The 25,607-nt window shown below is 36.4% G+C and overlaps 1 protein-coding gene across 2 annotated transcripts in view; it reads right to left on the reverse strand.

Moving 5' to 3' along the window:
• Nucleotides 1–23,643, reverse strand: part of LOC117912323 (protein ILITYHIA) — an 87,347-nt gene extending 63,704 nt beyond the window's left edge. For both annotated transcript variants that reach the window (XM_034826876.1, XM_034826875.1), the window contains exons 1-13: nucleotides 23,365–23,643; nucleotides 19,248–19,624; nucleotides 19,018–19,149; nucleotides 18,544–18,925; nucleotides 18,246–18,392; nucleotides 17,910–18,094; nucleotides 17,683–17,809; nucleotides 17,494–17,567; nucleotides 17,035–17,111; nucleotides 16,900–16,936; nucleotides 16,599–16,765; nucleotides 16,269–16,452; nucleotides 10,183–10,260 (exon numbers count right to left, since the gene is read on the reverse strand). In XM_034826876.1, coding sequence (XP_034682767.1) covers nucleotides 10,183–10,260; nucleotides 16,269–16,452; nucleotides 16,599–16,765; nucleotides 16,900–16,936; nucleotides 17,035–17,111; nucleotides 17,494–17,567; nucleotides 17,683–17,809; nucleotides 17,910–18,094; nucleotides 18,246–18,392; nucleotides 18,544–18,925; nucleotides 19,018–19,149; nucleotides 19,248–19,624; nucleotides 23,365–23,479 — 2,082 coding nt within the window. In that variant the 5' untranslated portion in view covers nucleotides 23,480–23,643. The remainder of the gene's footprint in view (nucleotides 1–10,182; nucleotides 10,261–16,268; nucleotides 16,453–16,598; nucleotides 16,766–16,899; nucleotides 16,937–17,034; nucleotides 17,112–17,493; nucleotides 17,568–17,682; nucleotides 17,810–17,909; nucleotides 18,095–18,245; nucleotides 18,393–18,543; nucleotides 18,926–19,017; nucleotides 19,150–19,247; nucleotides 19,625–23,364) is intronic.
• Nucleotides 23,644–25,607: the final 1,964 nt, after the last annotated feature.

Consider the following 25,607-nt stretch of genomic DNA (forward strand, 5'->3'; position numbering starts at 1 on the left):
ATGAGAGGTCCTTCCTACACAATCTGAAGACTACCCTTTCCTCTTCTAATCTCCTTTTCTCATTTGCCAACTGATTGGCAATCAAAAAAGCATCCAAAATCCGCCTCCCCTCAACAAAAGCTCCTTGGAACATGAAGATGGTATCATAGAGGACTCTCTGTATAGGCCCTAACAAGACCTTAGCTATGATCTTGTACAAACTCGTGACCAAGCTAATAGGTTTAAAATCTAAAATTTTGGTGGTTTGACTCTCTTTTGACACAAGAGAAATGAAAGTAGCATTTGTGCTTTAGTTGATTACCTCATTATTGTGAAACTCTAAGAACGCTCTTTGAAGATTGTCTTTGATCACATCCCAACACTCATAGTCCGAAATTGTGAATCCATTAAGCCTAAGAGCCTTTTCCTCTTTTGAATAAGGGCGATCTAGCCATGTAGCACTCTCTATTGAAATCAGAGACCAATCTAATCTTTCTATCCCCCAAGAACCACTTGGAGGCTTGGAGTATAACTTTCCAAAAAAATGCATTATCTCCTCTAAAATGTTTCTGATGTTATCTAGAAATGCTCCTAAAACCAATGACTTTATAAATTTCCTATTTCGCCTACCATTGACCACCTTATGGAAATACTTCCCTTCTCTTATCCATTTGACCCTAGCTTTTTGCCTCCAATACATCTCTTCTTTTAATAATAGCTCTTCTAATTCCCCTTTCCTTAAGGCCCTCAATGCTGAAAGTTTAGGAGTCAAATTCCCTTCTTGCTCCCTGGCATTAATGCTAACAATGTCTGTGAGAATGTTTTTCTTTTTCTCCTTTAAATCTCAAAAAGACATCTTATTCCAATCTTTCAGCTTTGATTTGACAAATTGTATCTTTTTCATCAACTTATGGCACTCCCATCCTACAATCTGACACTCATTCCACCAGAAACCAAATCTTTCCTTGAAATCTAGGTGCAGCAACCACATATTTTCATGCCTAAATGGTGTCAATCCCCACTTAAAAAGATTGGAGTCTAGAACAATCAGACAGTGACCAGAAGCCAATCTAAGGAGCACTTATTGGATGCTTTGAGGGAACCCATGCTCCCACTCATTTGAATGTAAAAAACGGAGAGTTCTTGCATGTTTGACCACGTGAAAGATGCGTTTCTACGAGGATGGTCGATTAATTCACTTTCTCTTATAAATCCATCAAAATCCCTCATGCTTAGGTTAACTTGGAACCACTCAACTTTTCTAAGATCCTTCTTATAACATTAAAATCCCCTCCAACAAACCATTTCAGAAAAGTTATACCTAAAAGGTCTTGTAGCTCCATCCTTTTTAAGATTGGAGTTAGTTGGACCGTAAACCGAAGTAAGCTAAAAAAATCCACCCTTCATTTGAATTCAACTTTATTGTTACTGAAAAATACCCTAGAATCAACTTTAAGCATCTAAACTTCAATGTGTCCCAACTTATCACAACCCCTCCCAAAGCCCCATGAGCTGGAAGAACAACCCATTCTTTGTTTCTAACTTTCCACACACTCCCCACAAACCTCTTATCACCAGACTCTCACTTTGTTTCCTAAAACATCACAGTATCCAGACTTGCATGGCCAATGTATTCCTTAACAAACCTTCTTTCCTTACTAGAACAAAGAATTCTTATATGCCAAACTAATGATCCTCATAATTACAAATATCAGCCTAAATTCCGGCAACTTGATGAACCTGCCTCTATTATTAAAATGAATCTCCATGAGATGTGTCCCTGTTTTTCCTATGAAATTCCAGTTGAAACCCAAATGCCTCTCCAGCCCCGACACCTTCATAAATGTTCCAATAGCCAGCCCATCTCTTTTCTTTTGAAAGCCACAAAAAAGCAACATCTCCACTCCTCTCAGTAAAAGAAACCCACCTCCTCACATGGGAGCCTTCAAACCTAACCTAGAAGACCTTTTCCACCTTAAAAATCTTCATGTTTCCTTTAGAAAACCTGATTAATGGCAGTGGAAGATGATGATCCTAGAGAGAGCTTTCTGCTCTTTAACAGTATATATCATGCTCTCTAACATCCCACAGATACATCATGTCTCTGTCTAGAGTATAATACATCTCAAGGATACATACATAAAAATAGGAGAAGAATATGTAAATATTCAAGTATTAAATAACAAGCATCTAAAGAATTATATGCACACTTAACAGGCAAATATTCATATAATAGGATGCTTATCATATTTAAAGTTATATTAACTACAATTGGATAATCTTCTTGCTTAGTGTTTTCACTTTTGATCACATTTTATACTTCAGGCCATGTCATACCTTGATCAACAAAGAGGCTACAGGTAACTTGGCTAAATGAGGAGCCTCGACAGCAGTGGTTTTTCTTATGGATTTCCTTACCCTTAAGGGTTGAGATTGCTGGCATACATGGCTTCAGTTAAGAGTTCTTTAAGGGTTGTATTAGTCACCTTTAATACAATTTTGTTTCATCTTCCATTCACCTCCTTGTTGTGTTTAGCTTGAAAGATCACCTACCTTTCCTGTCCCTAATTTAAAGTTTGAATGAATCTGGGCCTAATGATGTAGATCTCCCCTTTATTTCAGAATGTTATACTCCCCCTTCCCCAAGGTATTAGCCAAACAATATGATCCTCTCATGCCCTTGATATGTCATTTGTTTGCTGATTAAGCCACTATTCCACCTAAAATTTTATGAAAATAGCCACATTATCCTTCATTCAAACTATCTTTAAATTAACATGTTTTTATGAAAATTTTTGCATTAACCTTTGTCCAAATTTTGCTTTAAATTAACCTACAAATTAATCCTAATTAAATGTAAAGAAAACTCTAAAGTAATTTTTATTAGCTTCAAATTAGACTCTAAGTTGATCATAATTAACCATAAATCAAACTATAAATTATGCTCTAGTTTCAAAAAAATCATGCAAACAATCTTCTTCATATTCCTCAACCTCTTATTTTTTTCTCAATTTTTTTGGCTGCTAAAGCCATGATCAACACGAAGCAATTTTTTTTTTTGATCAATAAGTAATATATGTATTGCAAAAGAGGCGCTAAAGAAGCGACTCAAAGAGTTATAGCAAAGAACAACTCACCCCCTTACAAAAGGACCCAAGACACTAGGAAAGCTCAAAAAACCCTCTCCCTTAACGCATACACACCCATTCTATAAAATCTATTAAGGACGAATGACCATCTTTTATCCACAATTTGGTTTCCGACCATAGTAAATACACAAAAGAAATTTTCAGATTTTGAATGGACAGCACACCGTCCTGAAAAGCAATAGAATTCCTAGCCTTCCAAATAACCCAAAATAAGCATAACGGTCCCATAAGCCACACACCTTCCTCTTCTTGCCCACAAAAGAGCCTCTCCAACCTATTAGAGTTTCCTTAACCAACTACAAAAAAACCCAAGAAACTCCAAAAAAAGAAAGGAACAACGTTCACACCTCCCTTGTTCTTTCACAGTGAAGGAGGAGGTGGTCAATCGACTCCCCACACTTTTGGCATAGAAAACACCTATTTGCCAAAGCCCAACCCCTCTTTTACAAACGGTCCAAGGTTAAAACTCTACCTCACAAAGCCTCCCACGCAAAGAAGCTTATCTTGGGCTGAGCACAGGACATCCAAATAATCTTTGAAGGGAAAAAAGCAGAAGACACCATCATGGCTGTGAATAGCACAGCAATGAGCCTTTTATGGTTTTTCTAAATCATATTTTTGTTAAACTCTTTTCTAGGCTCTGAATGATTTGGACTTTTTTCTAGGGTCAGAATGATTTGGGGATTAGTGTTTTAGAGAAGAAAAAGATTGAGGAAGAACTGAAGAAGAAAAAAGGTGGATAAGGACTTGCCTATCATATTGAAAAACTTACACGAGAAAATTTTAATTACATTGGATTATTGTTAATGATTACCATTAGGGTTTTCCATTGTGCAAGTAAAACATGGCATGGCACATAGCAGCGGCCAGAGAACTGTTGTGAATTGTTGCAACAACATGCAGCCATAGCTATTACAAGTGGCAGCAAATTCAATCCTTTCTTATTTTAGAAGAGGGAGAAGAAAAAGGATTAGGCATGTTAGGGTTTACAAAATCAATCCTTTTTTACTTTGTGGATTAGGGTTATGGGAAAAAAGATTGGGGAAGAAGAATATTGGGCCCAACGGCAGGAAGTGTTGACGGGCCAACAAAACCAGAAGTCGTTTTTAAAGGCCGTTTTGCTAGGGCCCATTTTGAGGAGAAGAACATTGGGCCTTTTGCGAGTGCGGGTCCAGTCCACGAAACTGAAGCAGGGTCTTCTAACGATGGCCCAGCAACGCCTTCGTCTTCAAAGCTTCAGCGATCAGGAACCTCTGCAAAGGAGGTGTTGCCGAAAACACATTTTCAAGAGTCAGCAAAGCTAAAAGGCAAATCAATTACCGCAAGACGCAAGGCGAGGAGTTGGCCGCCGAGCCTAAAGGTGACGTCTTTTGCCCCAAAGAGCAACCTAGATGGGGATGGCGCACCGAAAGCAAATCGAGGCTTTATTTGGGGTAGATCAATATTCAAGAAGGGCGCCCTTTCTCCTGTTTCAGAAAAATCCCAACACTTCACCGGGGGGACAGAGGGAGACGAAGGGATCTCGCCTTGCAACTGGGTAAAAAAGGTACGTCCTCCTTCCTTAGCTTTCTCTGAGAAGGGTCTTCCTTTGGTTGGGGCTTTTAATCCAAATATTCTTTCTGAATCCTCTATTTCTTCGGTTCTTCCTTCTCGATGTCAGGCTTTTTCTCCGATTCCATTGGAATCAAGCCTTGTCTCTCAGCGTAGTCCCTTTCCGAAATTTGCTATTGTTGAACCCAGTCGTCATGTTGGCGTGTCCCGTTCTGAAGGAGTGGAGTTTCCTCTAGAAACCTCTAACCGAAATTCTGATGACTGTCCTTTATCTAAGGATGCTCTAAGTAGCCCAGAGAAGCTTTGTGTCTCAGGGAAGGCTCCGTCCCCAAACCCAGAACCTCTCATCCTCCCTTTGGAAGGTTTTCAGGTTGAGGGACTCACGCCTGGAAATATGGTCAAGGTTCAGTCGGTTTTGGAGAGTTTGAGGATCAGAATTGTCAGAGAAAATGGAAAAGGTGCGGAAGAAGAAAACCAGAGTAATTCTTTTGCGGACAAGGTTTATTCCAAAAGGAAAAGGAGAAATGCTTCTGGAAACCGAGGAGAGGATTAGGTTTGGATGTTGGTTGTACTGGGTTATTTTTGGTTTATATGAAGATTTTAAGCTGGAATACGAGAGGATTAGGATCCAAGAAGAAAAGGAGGACTGTCAGAAGGTTTTTAAGTACTCACAATCCAGATATTGTGATGCTTCAGGAAACAAAGAGGGAAACTTGGGACAGGAGGTTTATGAGCAGTGTTTGGAAAGGCAAGAGTTTGGAGTGGGCTGCTCTTCCAGCCTGTGGGGCCTCAGGGGGAATTGTGATTTTGTGGGATTCTAGTAAGTTTGAGTGTACAGAGAAGGTGTTAGGATCCTTTTCTGTAACTGTGAAGTTTAACTCTGGTGAGGAAGGATCTTTTTGGTTAACTTCAGTGTATGGCCCGATTAATCCGTTGTGGAGGAAGGACTTTTGGTTGGAGCTTCAAGACCTATATGGTCTAACATCCCCAAGGTGGTGTGTAGGAGGGGATTTTAATGTTATTAGGAGGATATCTGAGAAATTGGGTGGGACCAGATTAACTTTCAACATGAGGTGTTTTGATGAGTTTATAAGGGAGAGTGGCTTGCTTGACCCCCCTCTAAGGAATGCGGCTTTTACATGGTCAAATATGCAAGTTGATCCTATTTGTAAGAGATTGGATAGGTTCTTGTTTTCTTCTGAGTGGGATACCTTTTTCTCTCAAAGTTTTCAAGAGGCGCTTCCTAGATGGACCTCTGACCATAGCCCTATTTGTTTGGAAACAAATCCTTTAAAGTGGGGTCCGACTCCTTTTAGGTTTAAGAATATGTGGTTGCTCCATCCAGAGTTTAAGGAGAAGTTTAGAGTTTGGTGGCAAGAATGTACGGGTGAAGGGTGGGAAGGTCATAAGTTTATGAGGAAATTAAAGTTTGTTAAGTCAAAGTTGAAAGAGTGGAATATAATGGCCTTTGGTGATTTAAAAGAGAGAAAAAAGCTCATTCTGACGGACTTAGGTAGAATTGATCTAATTGAACAAGAAGGGAATTTGAATCTTGATCTGGTGTTAGAAAGGACCTTAAGAAGAAGGGAGTTAAAGGATGTGTTATTAAAGGAAGAGGTTCAATGGAGACAAAAATCTAGGGTTAAGTGGATTAAAGAAGGGGATTGTAACTCTAAATTCTTTCATAGAGTGGCCACAGGAAGGAGAAGTAGGAAGTTCATTAAGTCTCTGATTTCTGAGAGGGGGGAGACTTTGAACAGCATTGAGGTTATTTCTGAGGAGATTGTTAATTTCTTTGGGAATCTTTATTCCAAACCAGTAGGTGAGTCTTGGAGGATTGAAGGAATAGACTGGGTCCCTATTTCTAGAGAGTGGAGTTTGGCTGGATAGGCCTTTTACTGAAGAGGAGGTTCGCATGGCAATTTTCCAATTAAATAAGGAAAAGGCCCCTGGTCCTGATGGTTTTACTATTGCAGTTTATCAAGAGTGTTGGGATGTGATAAAAGAGGATCTTATGAGGGTGTTTATTGAGTTCCACACCAATGGGGTAATAAACCAAAGTACAAATGCGACCTTCATTGCTTTGGTGCCTAAGAGAAGTCAATCTTTTAAAATCTCAGATTATAGACCGATTAGTTTGGTTACAAGTTTGTATAAGATAATTACTAAGGTCTTATCAGGGCGTTTACGCAAAGTTCTTCATGAAACAATATCTGGTTCTCAAGGAGCCTTTGTTGAAGGGAGACACATTCTAGATGCTGTGTTGATAGCCAATGAAGTGGTGGATGAGAAGAGAAGGTCAGGGGAGGAAGGAATTGTTTTCAAAATCGATTTTGAGAAGGCCTATGATCATGTGGATTGGGGCTTCTTAGATCATGTGCTTCAAAGGAAGGGGTTCAGCCAGAAATGGAGATCATGGATAAGGGGTTGTTTGTCTTCTTCTAGTTTTGCAATCCTAGTTAATGGGAATGCAAAGGGTTGGGTTAAGGCTTCTAGAGGTTTGAGACAAGGAGACCCTCTCTCTCCTTTCCTTTTTACTTTAGTGGCAGATGTTCTAAGTAGATTGTTGTTTAGAGCAGAGGAAACTGGGATTACTGAGGGTTTTTCTGTGGAGAGGGATAGGACAAGAGTGTCTTTGTTACAGTTTGCAGATGACACTATCTTTTTCTCTAAAGCCTCTTTGGAACATCTTCAAAACCTCAAGATTATCCTTTTGGTTTTCGGGCAAGTTTCTGGTTTAAAAATCAACTTAGAGAAAAGCACCATGGTTGGTATTAACACTAGGCAGGAGCTATTGTCTAGTCTGGTTTCGGTTTTTTATTGCAAAGTGTCTGAGTGGCCTTTATCTTATTTAAATCTTCCTTTGGGAGGGAACCCAAAGACAATAGGCTTTTGGGACCCAGTGGTTGAGAGAATTTCGAGAAGGTTGGATGGTTGGAAAAAGGCCTATTTGTCTTTGGGAGGGAGGATTACTTTAATTCAGTCGTGTTTGTCTCACATCCCTAGTTACTTCCTCTCCCTATTTAAAATCCCAGCTTCAATTGCTTCAAAGATTGAGAAGATGCAAAGGAATTTTCTGCGGTCTGGGGCAGGGGAAGGGAAGAAAGATCATCTTGTCAGATGGGAGGTTGTTAGAAGACCAAAGGAGTTGGGAGGTTTGGGTTTTGGGAAGATTTCTTTGAGAAATATTGCTCTCTTAGGGAAATGGCTTTGGAGGTTCCCTAGAGAAAGGAGTGGTCTTTGGCATAAGGTTATAGTGAGTATATATGGAACACATCCTAATGGATGGGACGCCAACATGGTGGTTAGATGGTCACACAGATGTCCTTGGAAGGCTATTGCTCAAGTTTTCCAGGAATTTTCCCCTTTTGTTCGTCTAGTGATGGGCAATGGGGAGAGAATTCTCTTTTGGGAAGATCTTTGGTGGGGTAACCAATCTTTGTGCTCGCAATTTGCTGATCTTTATAGAGTTATTTCTGTGAAAAACCTCACTGTTTCAAATGTCCTTGGCAATTCCTTTCCATTGGCTTGGAATTTAAATTTTCACCGCAATCTTACCGACTCAGAAATTGATCTCCTTCAGAGATTAATGTCCTCCCTCAGCTCAGTGCGTTTCTCTCCTTCTTTGGCTGATTATAGAGCGTGGTCTTTGTCTTCATCAGGCTTGTTTTCAGTGAAATCTTTTTTCTTGGCCTTGTCAAAAGTCTCTAATCCTATTTTGTTCCTTCCGGCCAAGTTTTTGTGGAGTTCAAAAGCCCCTTCAAAGGTTAAGGCCCTCGCTTGGTTAGTAGCTCATGGGAAGGTGAACACCAATGACAAGTTGCAGTTGAGAAGACCTTACAAGTCCCTCTGTCCTCAATGGTGCATTCTTTGCAAAGGAAATGGGGAGTCGATTGATCACCTTTTCTTCATTGTCCTGTTACCATTGGACTCTGGAACAAGTTGTTCAAGCTAGTTGGGCTGGTCTGGGTCCCTCCAAGGAGGTTTGTGGACATGTCGGTTATTGCTTTTAAAGGCTTGGGGAACTCCTTAAGAGGCAAGACTCTTTGGCAAGTTGCTTGCCTCACTTTGGTTTGGATAGTGTGGCAAGAGCGAAACAATAGGATTTTTGAGGATAAGGGGAGATCGGAAGAGACATTATGGGATTTGATTTTGTTCTATTCCTCTCTTTGGGCTTCTTGTTCTGCAGCTTTTAGAGGAGTTCCTTTAAATGTGTTACAACTCAACTGGAGTGAGGTTTGCGCTTCAAAAGTTTGAGTTTGGGGGGTTTCTCTTTGTTTTTAGCTAATGTTGGGGGTTTTTATGTTGTTCAGATTGTGTAGGAAGGACCTCTCATCCTTCTTGTGGTTTCTTTTGTTTCTTTTTTCTTTCTTTCTCATGTATCTTTCCTTCTATTAATATATTTCTCTTCGTTTTTGATCAAAAAAAAAAAGAAGAATATTGGGAAAAGTGGAAAAAGACCAAAACAGCACTGTATTTATCACTTAAGGATGTGTATTTTTAGACTTGCCCATCAATTGACAGTGTTAAGGGGACAAAGTCTTAACAGCAGAGTAAATATAATAAGGAGGTCCATGTAATTGTCAGATATCTTAAAGGAGGTTTCAGTAATTTACACTTTTCCAATTAATACAATTTATCTAGTTTCTGTAAGAGCACAATTTTGAGGTAAAAACACTTGTTAAGCACTCTGTCAGAATGGTTTTCTGCAAATAAAAATTTGAAGCCAAAACTAATAGAATGCGTACAGCATTTAATGTTTATTAGTGTCTCTTTGATTGTGCATTCATCAAAGCTAACAAATGTTCATCAGTCACCACAAACCAAAAATGGTTTGATTGTGTGTCCATAGAACTTGGTTGCTTCAATCATACTTCATAGTCCAAAGCTTAAAATCCCGTAAAGATAAGTGTTTTCACAGTCAACAAATTATGTGCCTCCTGCCTCACCAAGCTTATGCTTCTAAGTTAACATTTGAGGAAGACAGAATAACATGCTAAGGAACTGATATAATTTTCTGATATCCCAATCAGAAAAATTAACTTAAGACACATTATACTTTGTACTCCCAGAATGAACAAAATAAAGTTTCACAAATCAGCTCTGAACACAAATTATCAAGGACCCACAAACAGGTTCCGTGGAAGGCATTCAATCCTAATCACAAATTTATCTGAAGCTAAACTAGAATATCGTTCCATAGAACATTTTCCTATTAATTCCATTGACTTACTGTAGACACAATATATCACTTGAAGAGATTTTTAACATGTGATCTAAATCATAATAAATTTTCATAACATAAGTGATACTACAGTATCTAAGCTTCATCCTTTAATTACTGAAGAACTAACAGCTAATTAAGGAGAAATACAATTTGCAAGATTCATAATTGATTATTACAAGTTCACCCTATAACTGAGATAGATTATTTTGTGTAAAAATGTTTATCTAATTAATGAAGAGAGGATATATAAACTAGGATGAGATATTTATCAATTACCTTGCACAAGCTTTCCACATTAGCTGTAATGATGCCAATGACATCAAAACCACGTGTTTGCAAACCCTTCTGGAGCCTCTGGCAATGGACAGATAAAAAAATAAAGTTGAAACAACTACCACAAGAAGGAAGTGAATATTTTTCCTACCATAAGAAGGGGAGTGAGAGCAGGTGTGGGAGTGAATACCAACATGCACACTCATCAAACGATATTATTCAACCGTTCCAGACACACACACCATAATGTCTCATAAATTGATATTATTCAACAATTTGCAAAAAAATCACAAGTTAGCATGAAATCTTCAAAAGGCCTAAGAAACTTCATAATCAATTTTGAGGTGTTAAAACATGTTGAGAAATTTTGGCACATATCATGGAGATTACTGATCAGATAGCTAACAGAAACCAGCAGACAATCCTTAATGTGTGCCTCGTACATAAAGGAAAAGGCTAAGCATAACCCTGATAACATAATGCTTATATTATTTTCCAAAAGATACTATAAGCCTTGCTTGTTCTTTTGACTTAAGTCTTAAAGCAAGTGGTTTTAAGACTTGCAACTTTTTGAAGCTGTTTAGTTTTAACTTATCACTTATCCTAAAGACCATTTTGTTTTAATGAAAATAGTTAATTTTTTTTAGTTTTGCTTTTAATGGAAAAATTCACTTTTTCTCTTTTATTTTTCAACTTTTAACTTTTACAACAACTAAATCCAATTTCTCAATCAAAATAAAACCAAATTCACTTTTCGAATTTTTTATTAATTGTTGACTTACAAATAAATCAAACTGCCAAAATTTCATGCAATTTGATTGAGAAATGAATTTACTATAAATGACCAAGTCATCAAGAAAAATAAAATATAAATGATATAGGCTCTACTCTTAACCATTTTCTTTCTTCTTTCTTAAGCAAATTTAGATTTAAGATCTTTCATTAAATTCTCACTAAAAGCAAAACCAATAACATAAGAATCAACTAATTCTGAGAAGAAATGAGACTTAAATAAATCAAAAATTTTCTAACACTGAAATAGATAACAACATGCAGGCACAATTTTTGTACTCATCCAATTCTCAACAAAATTAAATTTTGTATGGAGCCTTTGCATGTCCACTTATCCAATGAAGTGGTCTTCAGTGTTAGGAGTCTTGCTTTTCTTAATAAAATGTTGTTGAGTTAAGTGGAGTTGGAGTTTCGCTAGTGAAAGGGGAGCTTTTTGGGGACAGATTATAAGTAGGAAGCATGGGGAGGAAGAAGGGTTTGGTGGTCTTACGATGTGAGAGAGGGGTATGGCGTTGGGTTATGGAAAGCCTTTAGGAAGAATTGGGATACCTTTAACAAAATATTGTCTTTTATTGTAGGAAATGAGCAGAGGGTGAAGTTTTGGAAGGATAGAAGGTGAGGAGACAAGCCTTTGTATGTCCAATTTCCATCTTTGTAAGCTTTAGCCTCTTCAAAAGAGGCTTGGGTACTTCTTCAGGCTTATTGTCAGTAAAATCTTTCTTATTCACTTTGTCTAATATATATTTTTTTTTTTTTTTGATAAGTAAAGAGAAGTATATTAAAATGAAAGAGGAGACACCAAACTAGTGTCCTCTAGGTATACAAAGAGTATACAAAAGCAGCCCCTCGACTCTAAACCAAGGTAGTGAGCCGAAACCCCTACCTATAACTAAAGCCTAGCCACTCAAAAAAGCTAACCAGAGACCGCGGGCTCAAAATTATAAACACCCTCACCCATGACCACAGATTACATACAAAAGAATGTTTCAACCTTTGGATTGACAACACCTCATTCCCAAAAGCCAACAAATTTATTTCCTTCCAAACTGACCAAAATATACATAAGGGGGTCATTTGCCACGCCTTTTTACGGATTTTCCCCACAAACGCTCCATGCCACCCAAGGAGAGTTTCCTTAACTATACCAGAGAGAACCCACTCCACACCAAAGAGAGAAAAAAGAAGATTCCACAATGCCCTCGTCATAACACAATGGAGTAAAAGATGATCCACCGTTTCTACTTCAGCAAGACAAAGAAAACACCTATTTGCCAAAGAATAACCCCTCCTCTGGAGTTGGTCTAAAGTTAAGATTTTGCCCCAGGATGCTTCCCAAGCGAAAAAAGCTACCTTTGGAGGCACACACGCTCTCCAAATACCAACATAAGGGAACAGAGCAGAACCACCAGGCTCCAGAGTAAAGTAGAGCGACTTGACTGAGAAAACACCACTTCTAGATGTTGTCCAAACCATCTTATCCTCGTTCTCCCTTTGCACCCTAAAAGCTTGGATTTTAAGCATAAACTGTTCCATCATCTCAATTTCCCAATCATTAAGTGCCCTTGAGAAAAGAGGGGTCCAACCATCCCCTACACATTCTCCTTCAACTTCAAAAAAGGGGATGGACATTGACTAAGAGATGTTTATGTAAAGCGGAAGAGGAGTCAAAAGATCACATTCTCCTTCATTGTCCCTTGGGAAGGGTCCTCTCGTAGTTATCGTTTTATTTGGTGGGTGTTCATTGGTTTCTATCAGCCACAATGAAAGAGACTCTATTAGGGTGGCATGGATCCTTCATCACTAAGAAGAGCAAGGTTTGGACAATTGCTCCCTTATGCATATCTTGGACTATCTAGAAAGAGAGAAATAAAAAATTGTTTGAGAATGAAGATTAGTTTATCCAAATTCTTAGAAGTATTTTCCTTAGTAATCTCCTTTTGTGGATAAACCTATATGTAGGTGATGGCACAATGTTTCTAATTGTATTGATTGGTTGGATTCTTGGTAAGGGATGAAGCTATTTTTTGGTACTCCCACCTTGGTTTTTTTGTTTTTTTTCTTGGCTCTCTTTGTACGCTTCCTATGTACCTAGATGCGCTCTTTTCTTTAATAAAAAACAAAGATATTTTAAACGTACAATGAAGGAAAAGGGGCCCTCCCCATAAAATATAAGAATCTTATCAAAGTATGACTAAAACCCCTCCACTATGTGAGGAGACCTATACAAAAAAAAAAAATAAGTCCACTAAAGGCCATACATCAATTCCGAACAAAGCTCCTCTCATTGTTGTCCAACCTTGATATACTCTTTCTTTGGCACATGTTTATAATACCTCATCATTTACTTATCAAAAAAAAAAAAAAAAAATTAAATTCTGTAAATTTTTGTAAATTCCTCACTCGGAAATTTTTTATTTTTTTTTTGATAAGTAAAGAGAATTTCATATATAAAGAGATGCCAAAAAAGGGACTCAAAGTATACAAACCTATACACCCACCACCAAAAGGGTCAAAGAAAAAGAAGAAGGAGAACAACATCCAGCTAGCCCAAAAAACAACCTTAATAGGATCCCAACCAATCAATAAAATTAATCATAGTTAGAGGGCATTCAACTATAAACAACTTAGCCTCAGACCAAAGTGAATAAACAAAAGAGTATTTCAATCTCTGGATTGACAACACATCATCCTTGAAGGCCAATCTATTTCTCGCCTTCCAAACCGTCCAAAATATGTAAAGAGGAACAACTCTCCACACCTTCCTATGCTTTTCGCCCACAAAAGAACCATGTCAGCTAAGGAGAGTCTTTCTAACTGAAGAGGGCAGCACCCAAGACACCCCAAACAAAGTAAAGAGTAACTCCCATAGGACCCTTGTTTTTGAAATGAAAACAACACTAAAATCATAAAATTCCTCATTTGGAAATGAAAACAACACTAAAATCATAAAATTTGGGGTCAAATATGAATTTACTAATTTTTTTTCAAAATTCACTCTTACAATACAACAAAACCAAAATAAGTTAACAATCACTAGTTCAACTAAATTTTTTCCAATTAGAACTCCAAAACCTAACTCATACCCATCTAAATATCCGCTAGAATCAACAATTTCAACTTATTTTAAAAGATAAAAGTTACGATTGATGTTCTTAATTCCACAAAAATCCAAAAATTAATAAATTAATCTTAACAATTGAAAACACATTTCAATCATAAATTTATAAATCTAAATGTGCACCAAATACAAATAAATGAGTAACCAATGATATTTAACCTAGAAATTTCTAACATTTTCTTATCAACAGAACATAACTAGAAACCCTTAGCCATCTTGGGATATTAGAAAGTAAGTTAAATTGCTGTTTTTTTAATTATAAGTTCTCAAATATCTTACCTAAATTATATAAAATAACAATGCAATGAATTTTAATATTTTGGGATATTTGGAAATATATTGCTACTATTTTTTAAAAAATTATTAATTTTAAAATATTTTAATCTTTATTATACAAAATAAGAAGGAACAAATAACTATATTATTAAAATTAATAGTTTTCAAATATATTTATATTAATTATAAAAAATAAAAAATAAAATATTTTTGTAAGAATAAAAATTGTTCATTAAACACATAACAATATTAAGATATTAATAGAAACAAACGCTACTATTACTTATCAAAAAAAATATATTAATAGAAACAAACGGCCCAATACTTAATAGCATTCAAACATTACTAAAAACAAACAATTTAAAACTTCAGGAAATTAAGTTCTATCTAGATTTAAGACAGCCTTGGCTTCCAACTTATCTAAAAGTTATGAGAAGAAATTCAAAACCTCTTGAAAGCAAAGAAACAACAATTCTTTATTTCAGATTGTCCCAAGGATCCAAGAGTGCACACAATTCAAATCTTCTTACAAGAATGTCCGTTACCTCACAACTCTTTGGATTTCTATCACCAAAGAATTCACCACTGGACACTTTAGCATCATCTGGCTAGATTGATGATAAACTTGTTCCCCAAGTAAGGGTGTGGCTGAGCACCTCCTCCTTTAGAGAGTAGCCTAAAGCATAATTGTGATGGATGTTTCCTAGGGAATCCAGACCAAATGAGGATTGGAACTTCTCTGAGACAGACATAGAGATGATTATAAGAATATCCTGAAGCTAGCTAGTATTGCACTGGATCTTGAGGTAGAAATCCTAGCATTACTGAAAGACTCGAAAAAACACACACACACACCAAATCATTAGGCATTTCTAATGCTATAATAGAAAGGGATTTAGCAACAGTTTTCATACACGGCTGGGGACAGGAGAGGACAATCAAGAAAAGATCATTGGTTCCAAAGGGAAACAGATATTTCTGGATATATGGATTGTTCTTTTCCAAAAAAGTGTAGATTGCAAACCATGAAGCAAATAGGTTAGCCAAGATAGGAAACTCATCCTCTTTCTGATTTGTTGAGGATCATCCACACCATCGGGACCATATGGCAAAAGTAGATTCTTCTTTTTGACAGATAGTTGAATAAATTTTTGAATCCAAATTAAGCCCGTCGTCGTAACTACGGATTTTGCATCCGTTTCTTTTCCTCTTGAGAGTCCCTTTTCTTATTCCTTCTCAAAATTGAATCAAATGGAAGCATCCCATCCTCCCTTGTAGATTCCTTTCTCTGTATATGTATATTTCCAAATAAGAAAGGCTATTCCTTTACCAACATCATGGTCCGGATGGAAGAATAGAAGATTTTAAAAATGAGTTTATTGTCAAGGTGACAAAAAAAGGGTTACTAGACTAGGAGTCTCCTCATACTTGCTCTTCAAGAATTTGCAGAACTAATACAAACTGATTCTGTTGAAGCTGTTTCTTTCCCCTGATAGGTAGAGAAATGAGAAATCTTGTATGACTTTGTTAGGGAGGAATTTTTTGTGTTCCTACTTGTCCATATTGTATGACTTTGTTCACTCCAAGGAGTGCTTTCTTCTATAGATTGCTTTCAAATTTCTATGGTTGAAATAAAATTTGAACTCTTGAATTTTTGTCTAAGAAAGAAAAAAAGACAAAGAAGGTAAACTAGCATTTATTGCCAGAATACAAGGAGATGGCCAATACACTTACTCTTGGCTTTGTGACCTTCCAAGCAAATCTAGATTATCTAGTATACACCAATATAATTTATCCAATATGCACCCAATCCAATGAGCATCATAAGAAGATTATGCAATAGAAAAAACACCAACAAAATATATAATACCAGATAATCTAAGATAATGAAGAAAATATATACCCTCCAAACAGCATTTCTTTTTCCAGTGCCAACTATGCATGGGTGATGTGAACAGAATATAATTTGCATGATGGCACTAGGAACAGCAGCCAGTGCTTCCGACGATATCACAATTAAAGCCTTCACCAAAACTTCAACAGATGGAAGAAATGGAACTTGAGCATCCAATGAGTTCTCTGTGTCACTACAAACCCGCAAATTTAGAACCCCTCCCCGAGATCAGAGGAAAAAAAAAACAGAAGTATGACCATTGAAAGAAGGAAAATGCAGCAATAAGAAAACCAACAAATAAGCAAAAGAAAATGCACTAACAACAAGTACGGATTGTACCTTGTCTTCAGAAGCTGAATTTTCTCCCCGACTACTGAAAGGAAATTTGTAAATTCTGACAGGAGAGCCTCGGCTAATTTTGGAGCAGCACTAATAATCTTTTTGGTATTATCATAAGCTGCTCTTCGGATGTCCCAACTAGGATGGCATACTAAAAAGAGTATTAACTGCACCACAACATTTTTCTGTTAAGAATGAAATTCAAATCTGAAAAAGGAGATAAATTTTTATCATTTCTAGTATATGGGAGAAAAATATCTGAAAAAGACATCTGAGTGGTACTTCACATTGGTTTGCTTACCTGTGATAGGGGTGTGACGGAGAAGGTCTCCAACACTCTGTAGAATCAAGGATAAAGAATTCATGATTGTTTAAAAAAAATTTCTAGCACTGGTAGAGATATATTGATTGATAAGCGAAACAAATGAGTATAAACCTGTGCAAATGTTCGACTATTAGCACCTCAAGAAGATCAACACAAGCCATACAGTCCTCAGTAGATAGTTTTGAGGCCTGCATAGCAACAGAAACAGATTTGAAAAGTGATGAAGCCATTAAAAGAATAAAAATAAAATATTGTATCAGACTTATGGATGCTACAAAATGTTCATTTAGAAGTATATCCAGAGTAATTATTATCAAGAATCCAGAGAAAAGTAAATGGACTGAAAAACATAGAACTAACAATGGAAATAACAATCAGATACACAATAGAACTTGTTGCATATTGTACCCAGGGAATTTCTTCTGATAAATGATATCTATTTAATCTTTGACCATAACAATTTATATATTTATTTTGTGAATATATACATACAAACACACACACACACATATGTACATATATATGCATGTATGTGTGTGTGTATAACATAAAGAGTCAGTGAATAGCTACCATAGATATCGGCACAAGCGAAGGTTCATTTTGGGCTATCAATGACCAAAGTTTTTCCTTTGCCACAGTCTCCTCTGGAAAAAGAAAAGGAAAAAAACTTCTCTAAATGATTAATGATAATAATAGAAAACGTTAATGCAGGAAGAGATGGTGGACATTCTAAATAGGAATCAATGACTTAAAAAATACCTGCTTTGATATCAACAGCAGCAATCTTTGCAACTAAAAGTAATGCATATATGCCATCCAAACGCTGTGCTGCTTTAGTAAAACCTGTTTTTACTAGTTGGACAAGAGGGCCCAGCAAAGATGATACCTGAAGCATGTATTACAAAAGTTACAGTTAAGGGAAGACGAGAACAGCCCAGACAAGACTCAATCAGAAAGAGCAGGGCCATCATAATCAGCCTCCTCACCAGTATAATGGCATCAGTATTTTTGAATATAAATCGTAGGCAACGAAGATGCCCCCTCCTTAAACCTTCCTTCTCCTTAAGGCCAGAGACTAGAAAAGAAACCACATCACGTTGAAGTGCATCAGCAGATCGTGCCACCCAGGAAGCTAAAGCTGGTAAAATTGCAAGCTTTACCTCTTCATTTCCTGGAAATCAAAACAAAGGACATAAATATCTGTGCATGCAAAGTACAGATAGGAAGCAGACAAGAAAGATTAGAAAGATGAAAATCAAACCGAAGAGGAGAGCCCTATGTCTGATGAGTATACAAAGTAAGGAAATCAGATAACACATTACCATCATCCTTATAACAAGATAACAGAAAGCCACAAATGGTAGGTGGCAGGCTGTTGAGATATTTCCCTTCAGGAGCATTAGACAATTCTTGCAGAGCATTGATCATTCCAACCCTCTGGTAGGGAAATGCAAGTCTTCCCTCTGATCCTGTTTGCATGGAAACCCTAATTAAAAAAATGTAACTAATCCAAAGTTGATTCATAAATTAAAGGTGCAAAAGCATCAGCTAGCTGCACACAGAAAAAGGAAAAACTTAACAGGAAAATATAAAAACAATGACAAAAAGGCAAATCCAAACCTCCAATTACAGCTTTGATAGAATTAAACATCGCTTCTATAGCATCAGGATTACTAGATTTTTGGCTTAAACAGCATACTATAGACAAGGCCCCATGTCGTCTTCCTTCATCTGCATGGCGAGCCTGTGCTAATACAACTGAAAGAATTTCAATAGCATATTTGCTCAGATCAAGGTTGACTGATTTCAGAAGGACGCTGACTGATTCCAACACAATCTCAGGGTTACGTTTCAACATCTTAATAGCAGATGGAACCACAATACTCTTAAAATCTTCATGCACCATATGTGTAAAAAGTGGATGAAAAGCTTCACTAAGACCCTTTGCTGGCTCTTCTCTTGCATTTAGAACTGCTTTAACATATATGTCAAGAAATATTGGCTGCGAAAAGCAAAGCACCATATTAAACTAAGGTCATAAAACATGAGGACTATCTCCATACATACAAGAGGTTAAAGACAAACATTTCTCACCTTGCACTGCTCAAACAACAAGGGCTTTCTACTTGAGAATTCCAGCAATAGCCATATTAATTCAGGGCTATCCTTGTAAGAAATCCGAGCATCCTTTAGTTCTTCTATGTAGATTTTGTAAATGTCTAGTGACTAGAAAAATTTATGAACATAGAATGCAAAAGAATTAAAAGTTGAAATTAGAATAAAGATAATATCCTCAAAATCCAGAAAAGATTATTGAGCCAAACCTGAGAGAATAAACAGAAAAACGTTCGCTTGCATGCCCTTCGCACACGGAAAGATCCTTGCATAACGATATGAAGTACAGATGCCTGTACAGTAGCTACTCTACAAAATGCATTCTTTGAAACTGAGGCGAAGCGACTTTTACTTAGTAGGAGACATGACCACTTCAGAAGTCTGTAGCAGCCTATATTAGACTGGAACTTTGATTGCTTTTCCATAAACTGAACAAGGGTGGCTGCAAAACTTTTCATAAATATAACCTCGCCTAAAGCTTTTGAAATCACATCATCTACAGCTTTCCTCGATCCATGATCATCATAAATATACAATGTATTGAAAATAATATCTACCAATAGTGATGCAAGCTCAGCCGACATTTCTGCACCAGTCAAAAATAAAGGATGTAATACACAGAATAGCAGTAGGCATGAATGATATAAGATGTAAAAGATAAAGAGAGGTATGTCACGTTGTCTAACAGAAAAATTAATGTATCTCAAGTTATCTACAGTTCTATGTTTTTTCTTTTTTATTTTGATTTTTTTGCATAGATAAACTTTTTTCCCTTTAATTTTTTTCTCGTCCCCTCTAAGACTCAAAACTGGAACCCCACTCAAAACTGGAACCCCCCACCACCCAATCCCAACCACTTGAGCCAGGCCTCAAGGGCTCAAGTTAATTGCAGTTTTGCTTTTCACAACAACCCAATAGGATCAAATGCATAAAAAAGCAAGTACAAGAGAGTTATTGAAAAAAAAAAAATTTAATCTCCCATCTTCTAGTTAGGGTATGTATGAAGAAGATACCATAATGATAGAAGAACCCTGAAAATACTATGAAGATTTAATAATTCAGGAATTTTGTGTACACTACTGATTTCTAGAGCATGTTAAGTAGCATGATACACCCAACATATAATCATAGCCTTATGAGAGATTTGGCTCACATGGATACCACTAAGACACATGCATATGGATCATATGCAACCATGGATTGAAAAATTGCAATCTAGCGGCAAAATTTTGCCAAAACAATTGGCTATTGGACATGGCGAACATGATATCAAGAATGGAGACCTATTGTCATGTAAACTAACTTTATTGTTCCTTTATCGTCTCTTTGATGAAATGGCAATCTTTTTTTCTTTTTCTTTTTTTGATAGGAAACGACAAAGAGATATATTGATAGAAAAAAGAAGTACAAGAGAAGGATGAGGAATCCTCCCACCAAAGAAAAGCTAAACAACAAGAATCTACCATGTAAAAACAAACAAACTCTCTAGGTTTTTGATGAAATGGCAATCTATCTCCACATGCTTCGTCTTATTGTGATGAAAAGAGTTCTTAGCAATTCTTATGGCAACCTGATTTTCACAAAACATCTTCATGAACATTTCAACAAGAATTCTTTGTTCCACTATAACCTTGTCAACCATATTCCTTCACATATGTTGAGAGCCATGGCTCTAAACTCAACTTCTATGCTACTCCATGCTACAATTGATTGTTTCTCGCTTTGCCAAGTAAATAGATTTCTCCATACATAGGTTTAGTACCCTGAGGTCGATCTTCAATCTATTGTTGAACAAGCCTAATCAACATCAGAGATGATTTTAATTTCTCTGTATGAGGCCTTTCTGAAACATAGACCCTTGTCTAGTGTCATCTTTAGGTATCATAAGATCTAATACGCTACATTCATGTGCTCCTCGGTTGGGTTGTTCATGAACTGGCTCACCACACTAATAGAAAAACCAGTGTCAGGTCTTGTGTATGAAAAGTAAATGAGTTTCCCCACGAGTCTTTAATATCTAACTTCGTCCAGAGGAGCACTCCTTATTTGTATGGTCAATAGGAGCCTCAGCAGGCTTTCACCCAAGCATCCTTAATCTAGGACATACTTGTGCTAAGACACAAAAATACCCTTCCTTGACCGAGCAACTTCCATGCCAAGAAAGTATATAAGATTTCCCAACTCTTTGATTTCAAAATCCTCGGCTAGAAAGCTCATAAGTTTACACATTTCCTCCTCAGAGTCCCTAGTTAGGATAATGTCATCCACATTTACAATGAGAATGGTTGCCTTTCCCTTGGGTGAATGTTTGACAAATAGAGTACGGTCAACCTAACACTGAGAATACCCATACCTCTTTACTGCTTTTGTAAACTTGTCAAACCAAGCTCATGGAGATTACTTGAGAACAATAATAACTTACTAAGCTTGCAAAATTTATTAACATTTGCTTGTGTCTTAAAGCTCGAAGGAATTTCCATGTAGACTTATTCTTCCAAGTCACCATTCAAAAAGGCATACTTGATGTCTAGCTAATGAAGAGGTCAATCTAAGTTGGTTCCCAGTGATAACAGAACTCGAATTGTGTTGAGTTTGGCATTAGGGGCAAAAGTCTCATGGTGGTCAACTCCATAGGACTGAGTGAACCCCTTAGCAACCAGCCGAGCTTTGAACCTGTCCACAATTCCATTTTCCTTACATTTTACAGTGAAAATCCATTTGCATCCAACTAGTTTTTACCTTTTAGTAATTCTGAGATTTCCCAAGTTCCACTCTTCTCTAAAGCCCAAATTTCTTCCCAAATAGAAGCCCTCCATTCAGGTGGTTTGATAGCTTCTTGTATGTTGTTGGGAATCTGTATGTCAGTAAGTTGGTGACAAAGGCTTGGAAGCTAGGCGGCAGTCCTTCATAAGAGACAAAATTACAAATCCTGTGATCTGTATAGGATCCAACTCCTTTCCTCAAGGCAATGGGCCTATAATGATCATTATTAGAGAGCTCATTATGGACCAATTCAGAACTACTGTTGCTGGGAGGAATTTCAATTTCAGTGGAGTTGCAGAAAAAATTAAGTGAAAAAACAGAGAAATGAAAACTAGAAACCTTGGGATTGTTTTGGTTTCCCAAAAAATAAAAAATAAAATTAAAATAAAAATAAAAACTCACCCAAACTAATCCAAACAGTTGAATCAACTTCATGATAAATCTCTCTAAAAAAACTAATTAAAGCTAAGATAAAAGGGAATATTTATCAAAAAAAAAAAAAAAAAAGCTAAGATAAAAGGGAACTGATTTTACCAAACCTTTATAAACTTCATATGCCCTAAGAAAATTACCCTTGATTTTGGTTGGGTTCCCGAAACAACTAACAAAAATTAGTGAAAACTCAAAACAATGAATATTGCAATATTTTGGCTTCCAAAAATTTAAAATACACACACATCAACCTCTTGAAAAATCCAATACCCAGAATACAAATTTCCTTCCGCTTTTCACCATTTTCTCAGCATCCAAACAGAAACTACACCCACCCAAATTACAAATCCCACATCTTTATGGTTTTCAAAAAATGAAATGGCCCACCTAAATCAACCTCATGATAAATCTCACACAAAATCTAATTAAAGCTAACACAAAGACACACTATATTTCCAAAAGCTTCATAACTTCTTCTGCCTTGAGATAAATGAAGTTTTCACTTCCAGTTTGGTCCCTAACAAAACCAATGAAAAGCAGACATATCAAACAAAAGACGTCTCATTGTTTTGGTCTCCCAAAAATGAAAATAAAATAAAATAAAATTCTCACCTGAACTAATCCAAAAAGTACAATCAACCTGATAAAAATATCCAACGCTCAAATACCAGTTTCAGTTCATTTCTCACCATTTTCTCAGCAACCAAAGAGACACTACACACCAAAATTATGAATTACACCCACATGAAAATTTCCAATACGCAAGACCAATTTCTTGCAAGTTCTCACTATTTCCTCAGCAACCAAACAGATACCAGACTCACCTAAATTACGAACCTTACGATTGTTTTGGTTTCCAAAAAATGGAAAGTTGTCACCCAAACTAATCCCAACAGTAGAATCAACCTCATAAGAATTTCCAACACTCCAATTCAAATTTCCTTCCATTTCTCATCATTTTCTCAACGACCAAACAGACACTACAGTCACTCAAAGTACGAATCTCGCGTTGTTTTAGTTTCCCATAAATGGAAAAAAAATCCCACAATGAACTTATCCAAAGAACATAACCAACACCGAGATACCAATTTCTCACCATTGTCTCAGCAACCGAACAGCTCGAAAACTTACCCGAATTGGTCAGAATAGGCGGGATTTCATCTCGGAAGATCCGAACGCGCTTCTTGGTGGAGACAGTTGATACAGACCCGGCAATGGCGGCAAGAGATTCTGACCAAGCAGCCATTGGTGGATCGATCAGAATTGAAGATCCAAACGCAGCCGACGATGCTGATTGAAACGACGGCGTTTTGGATTTTCAGCAGAGTGTTTCCTAGGGTTTTAGGAGCAGCAGAGATATATAGGACTGCCAACGCAAGCCTTTCAGTAAAGACTAAAAGAGAGGATCATCAAGAGTCCTAGTGGTAGTAGGGTTTAACCCACATATTTTCGCCTAATATTCAAGTATCAATTAAGTAGACACTCCATTTTTAGCATTCATAAATAAATAATTTTCTCTTCCCTTTTTGAAACATTATGCTTTTAAAGTGTAAATTTTTTAGAACTCCAATATTAAAAAATAAAATAGCCAATGTGTTCATTTTAAGATTGATTTCAATTATTAAAGCATTGTTAATAACCTTCATCCATAAGGTTGTGAAATATGGTATTATGACCTACATTTTATTAGACTACTTAAGCTCGAAAAACATAACATAACCTTTGCTATATATTTGGTAAATTTAATGTGGTTGGCATTTGAGTTATGCGATATTAACCATTTTCAAGTGAATATTATGAGAATGTGAGGGATAACCCTTTTGCTTGCCTTTTTGGAAGATGTCAAAAAATCAGTCTTGATTAGTTTATAACTAACTTGAAATTATGAGCAACTAGTAAAATGATGAATTACTGGGATGAGTTAGCTTTACCAAAAATACAAGATCAAATGCATAGTGGCATCAAACAAACGCTAATAACTTACTATTGGTTAAGATCAAATACTAATCCCTAATTCGTGGTTTTATCATTTGAGTTTCAATTTGACAAGGCTTTACTTCATTAGATATATGTTATTAATGATTTCCCATTGATTATGTAAGGAGGTCTATTTTATCATTCATATCGTTATCCTTGCGATGGCTATTTTGCACTTCAAAGTAAAGAAATTACTCCCTTGGGCACTAGTGTTTTGTTGAGTTTGTGTATGTCATAAGTTCCGTCTTTTTTAACTGTGTTAGTTTTAGCATTTCTACTTCCCCTATGAATTAAGTATCTTTATATCCAATCCTTTCCATAGCATTTTAGGCTTTTGTGTATCTATCTTCCATTAGACTACATTATTTCTCACTATGAATGTGTTTCCTACCTATCCCTATTTGAAAATAGGTTTCTAACATGGTATCTTCCCATTAATTTTTAGGTCACATCCAATTATCTATTTTATCAATGGGAAGAAGATTTGCAAATCCCCTTACCCTTTCTAAAGCTTTCCAAAGCCCAACTTATAGCTTCCAACTTCAATAATATGCATGGTAATAACGTTTTTGACATGTTTGAGCCTTTCTTAATCCTCTTAAGTACGAGAAATTCTTCATTTTGTTCATTTACCTGTTGTTTAACCTTCTAATACATTTTAATTTTTTCTTTTCAAACAAATTGTTCATAGTCTCATGATTTTTTTTCCTCCTTTGTGTTCCAAATATGCAATTTTTCTATCTTTTTTCTAAGGCTTTAGAATGATAATAAAACCATTTGTGTTCTTAGCCTTTACTTTGTTATCATTGAAAATAAGACTACCCAACCCTTGGGTGAACAATTAAAAATGCATGTCGCTAAGAAGGTCAAGTAGTGCATAAATTCTAAGTCATATATCCTTGTGAAAAGGAGTGCTCAAGAAGATTCTAATAAAGTCTTCCATAATTATTCCATCAACATTGCCTCAGGATCTCCATTTCGCACTTAGTTGGTGACCATCAACTAATTCTACCATACATTTAAAGAAATGAACAAATATGCCCTACAATGCTAGTAATCGTAGGGATCATACCCATGAAGGAGTTAATGATATGCTTATTCTTAATGTATTAGATGACAACTCTTGGGACGCAAGTATCATTTTGAGTATAAAAAGTCTAAGCATCATTCCATATACCATGAAATGACCATCTCCTTCCCACTTAACATGGATATCTTTTTTGAGGGTGTGTCAACCTTAACTCAATCAATGTAGCTTGATAGAGACGAGGTAAAGTTCTTTTTTTTTTTTTTCAAAAAAAAAAAAATCTTCATCCTATTAATGTTAAAAAAATGGGTACTTTAGTAAAACAATGAAGACTTGCTTTTGAAAGAGGTTGGTAATACTACGTACTAAG

Source organism: Vitis riparia, chromosome 4 (genome assembly GCF_004353265.1).
Source record: "Vitis riparia cultivar Riparia Gloire de Montpellier isolate 1030 chromosome 4, EGFV_Vit.rip_1.0, whole genome shotgun sequence".
Classification (NCBI taxonomy): domain Eukaryota; kingdom Viridiplantae; phylum Streptophyta; class Magnoliopsida; order Vitales; family Vitaceae; genus Vitis; species Vitis riparia.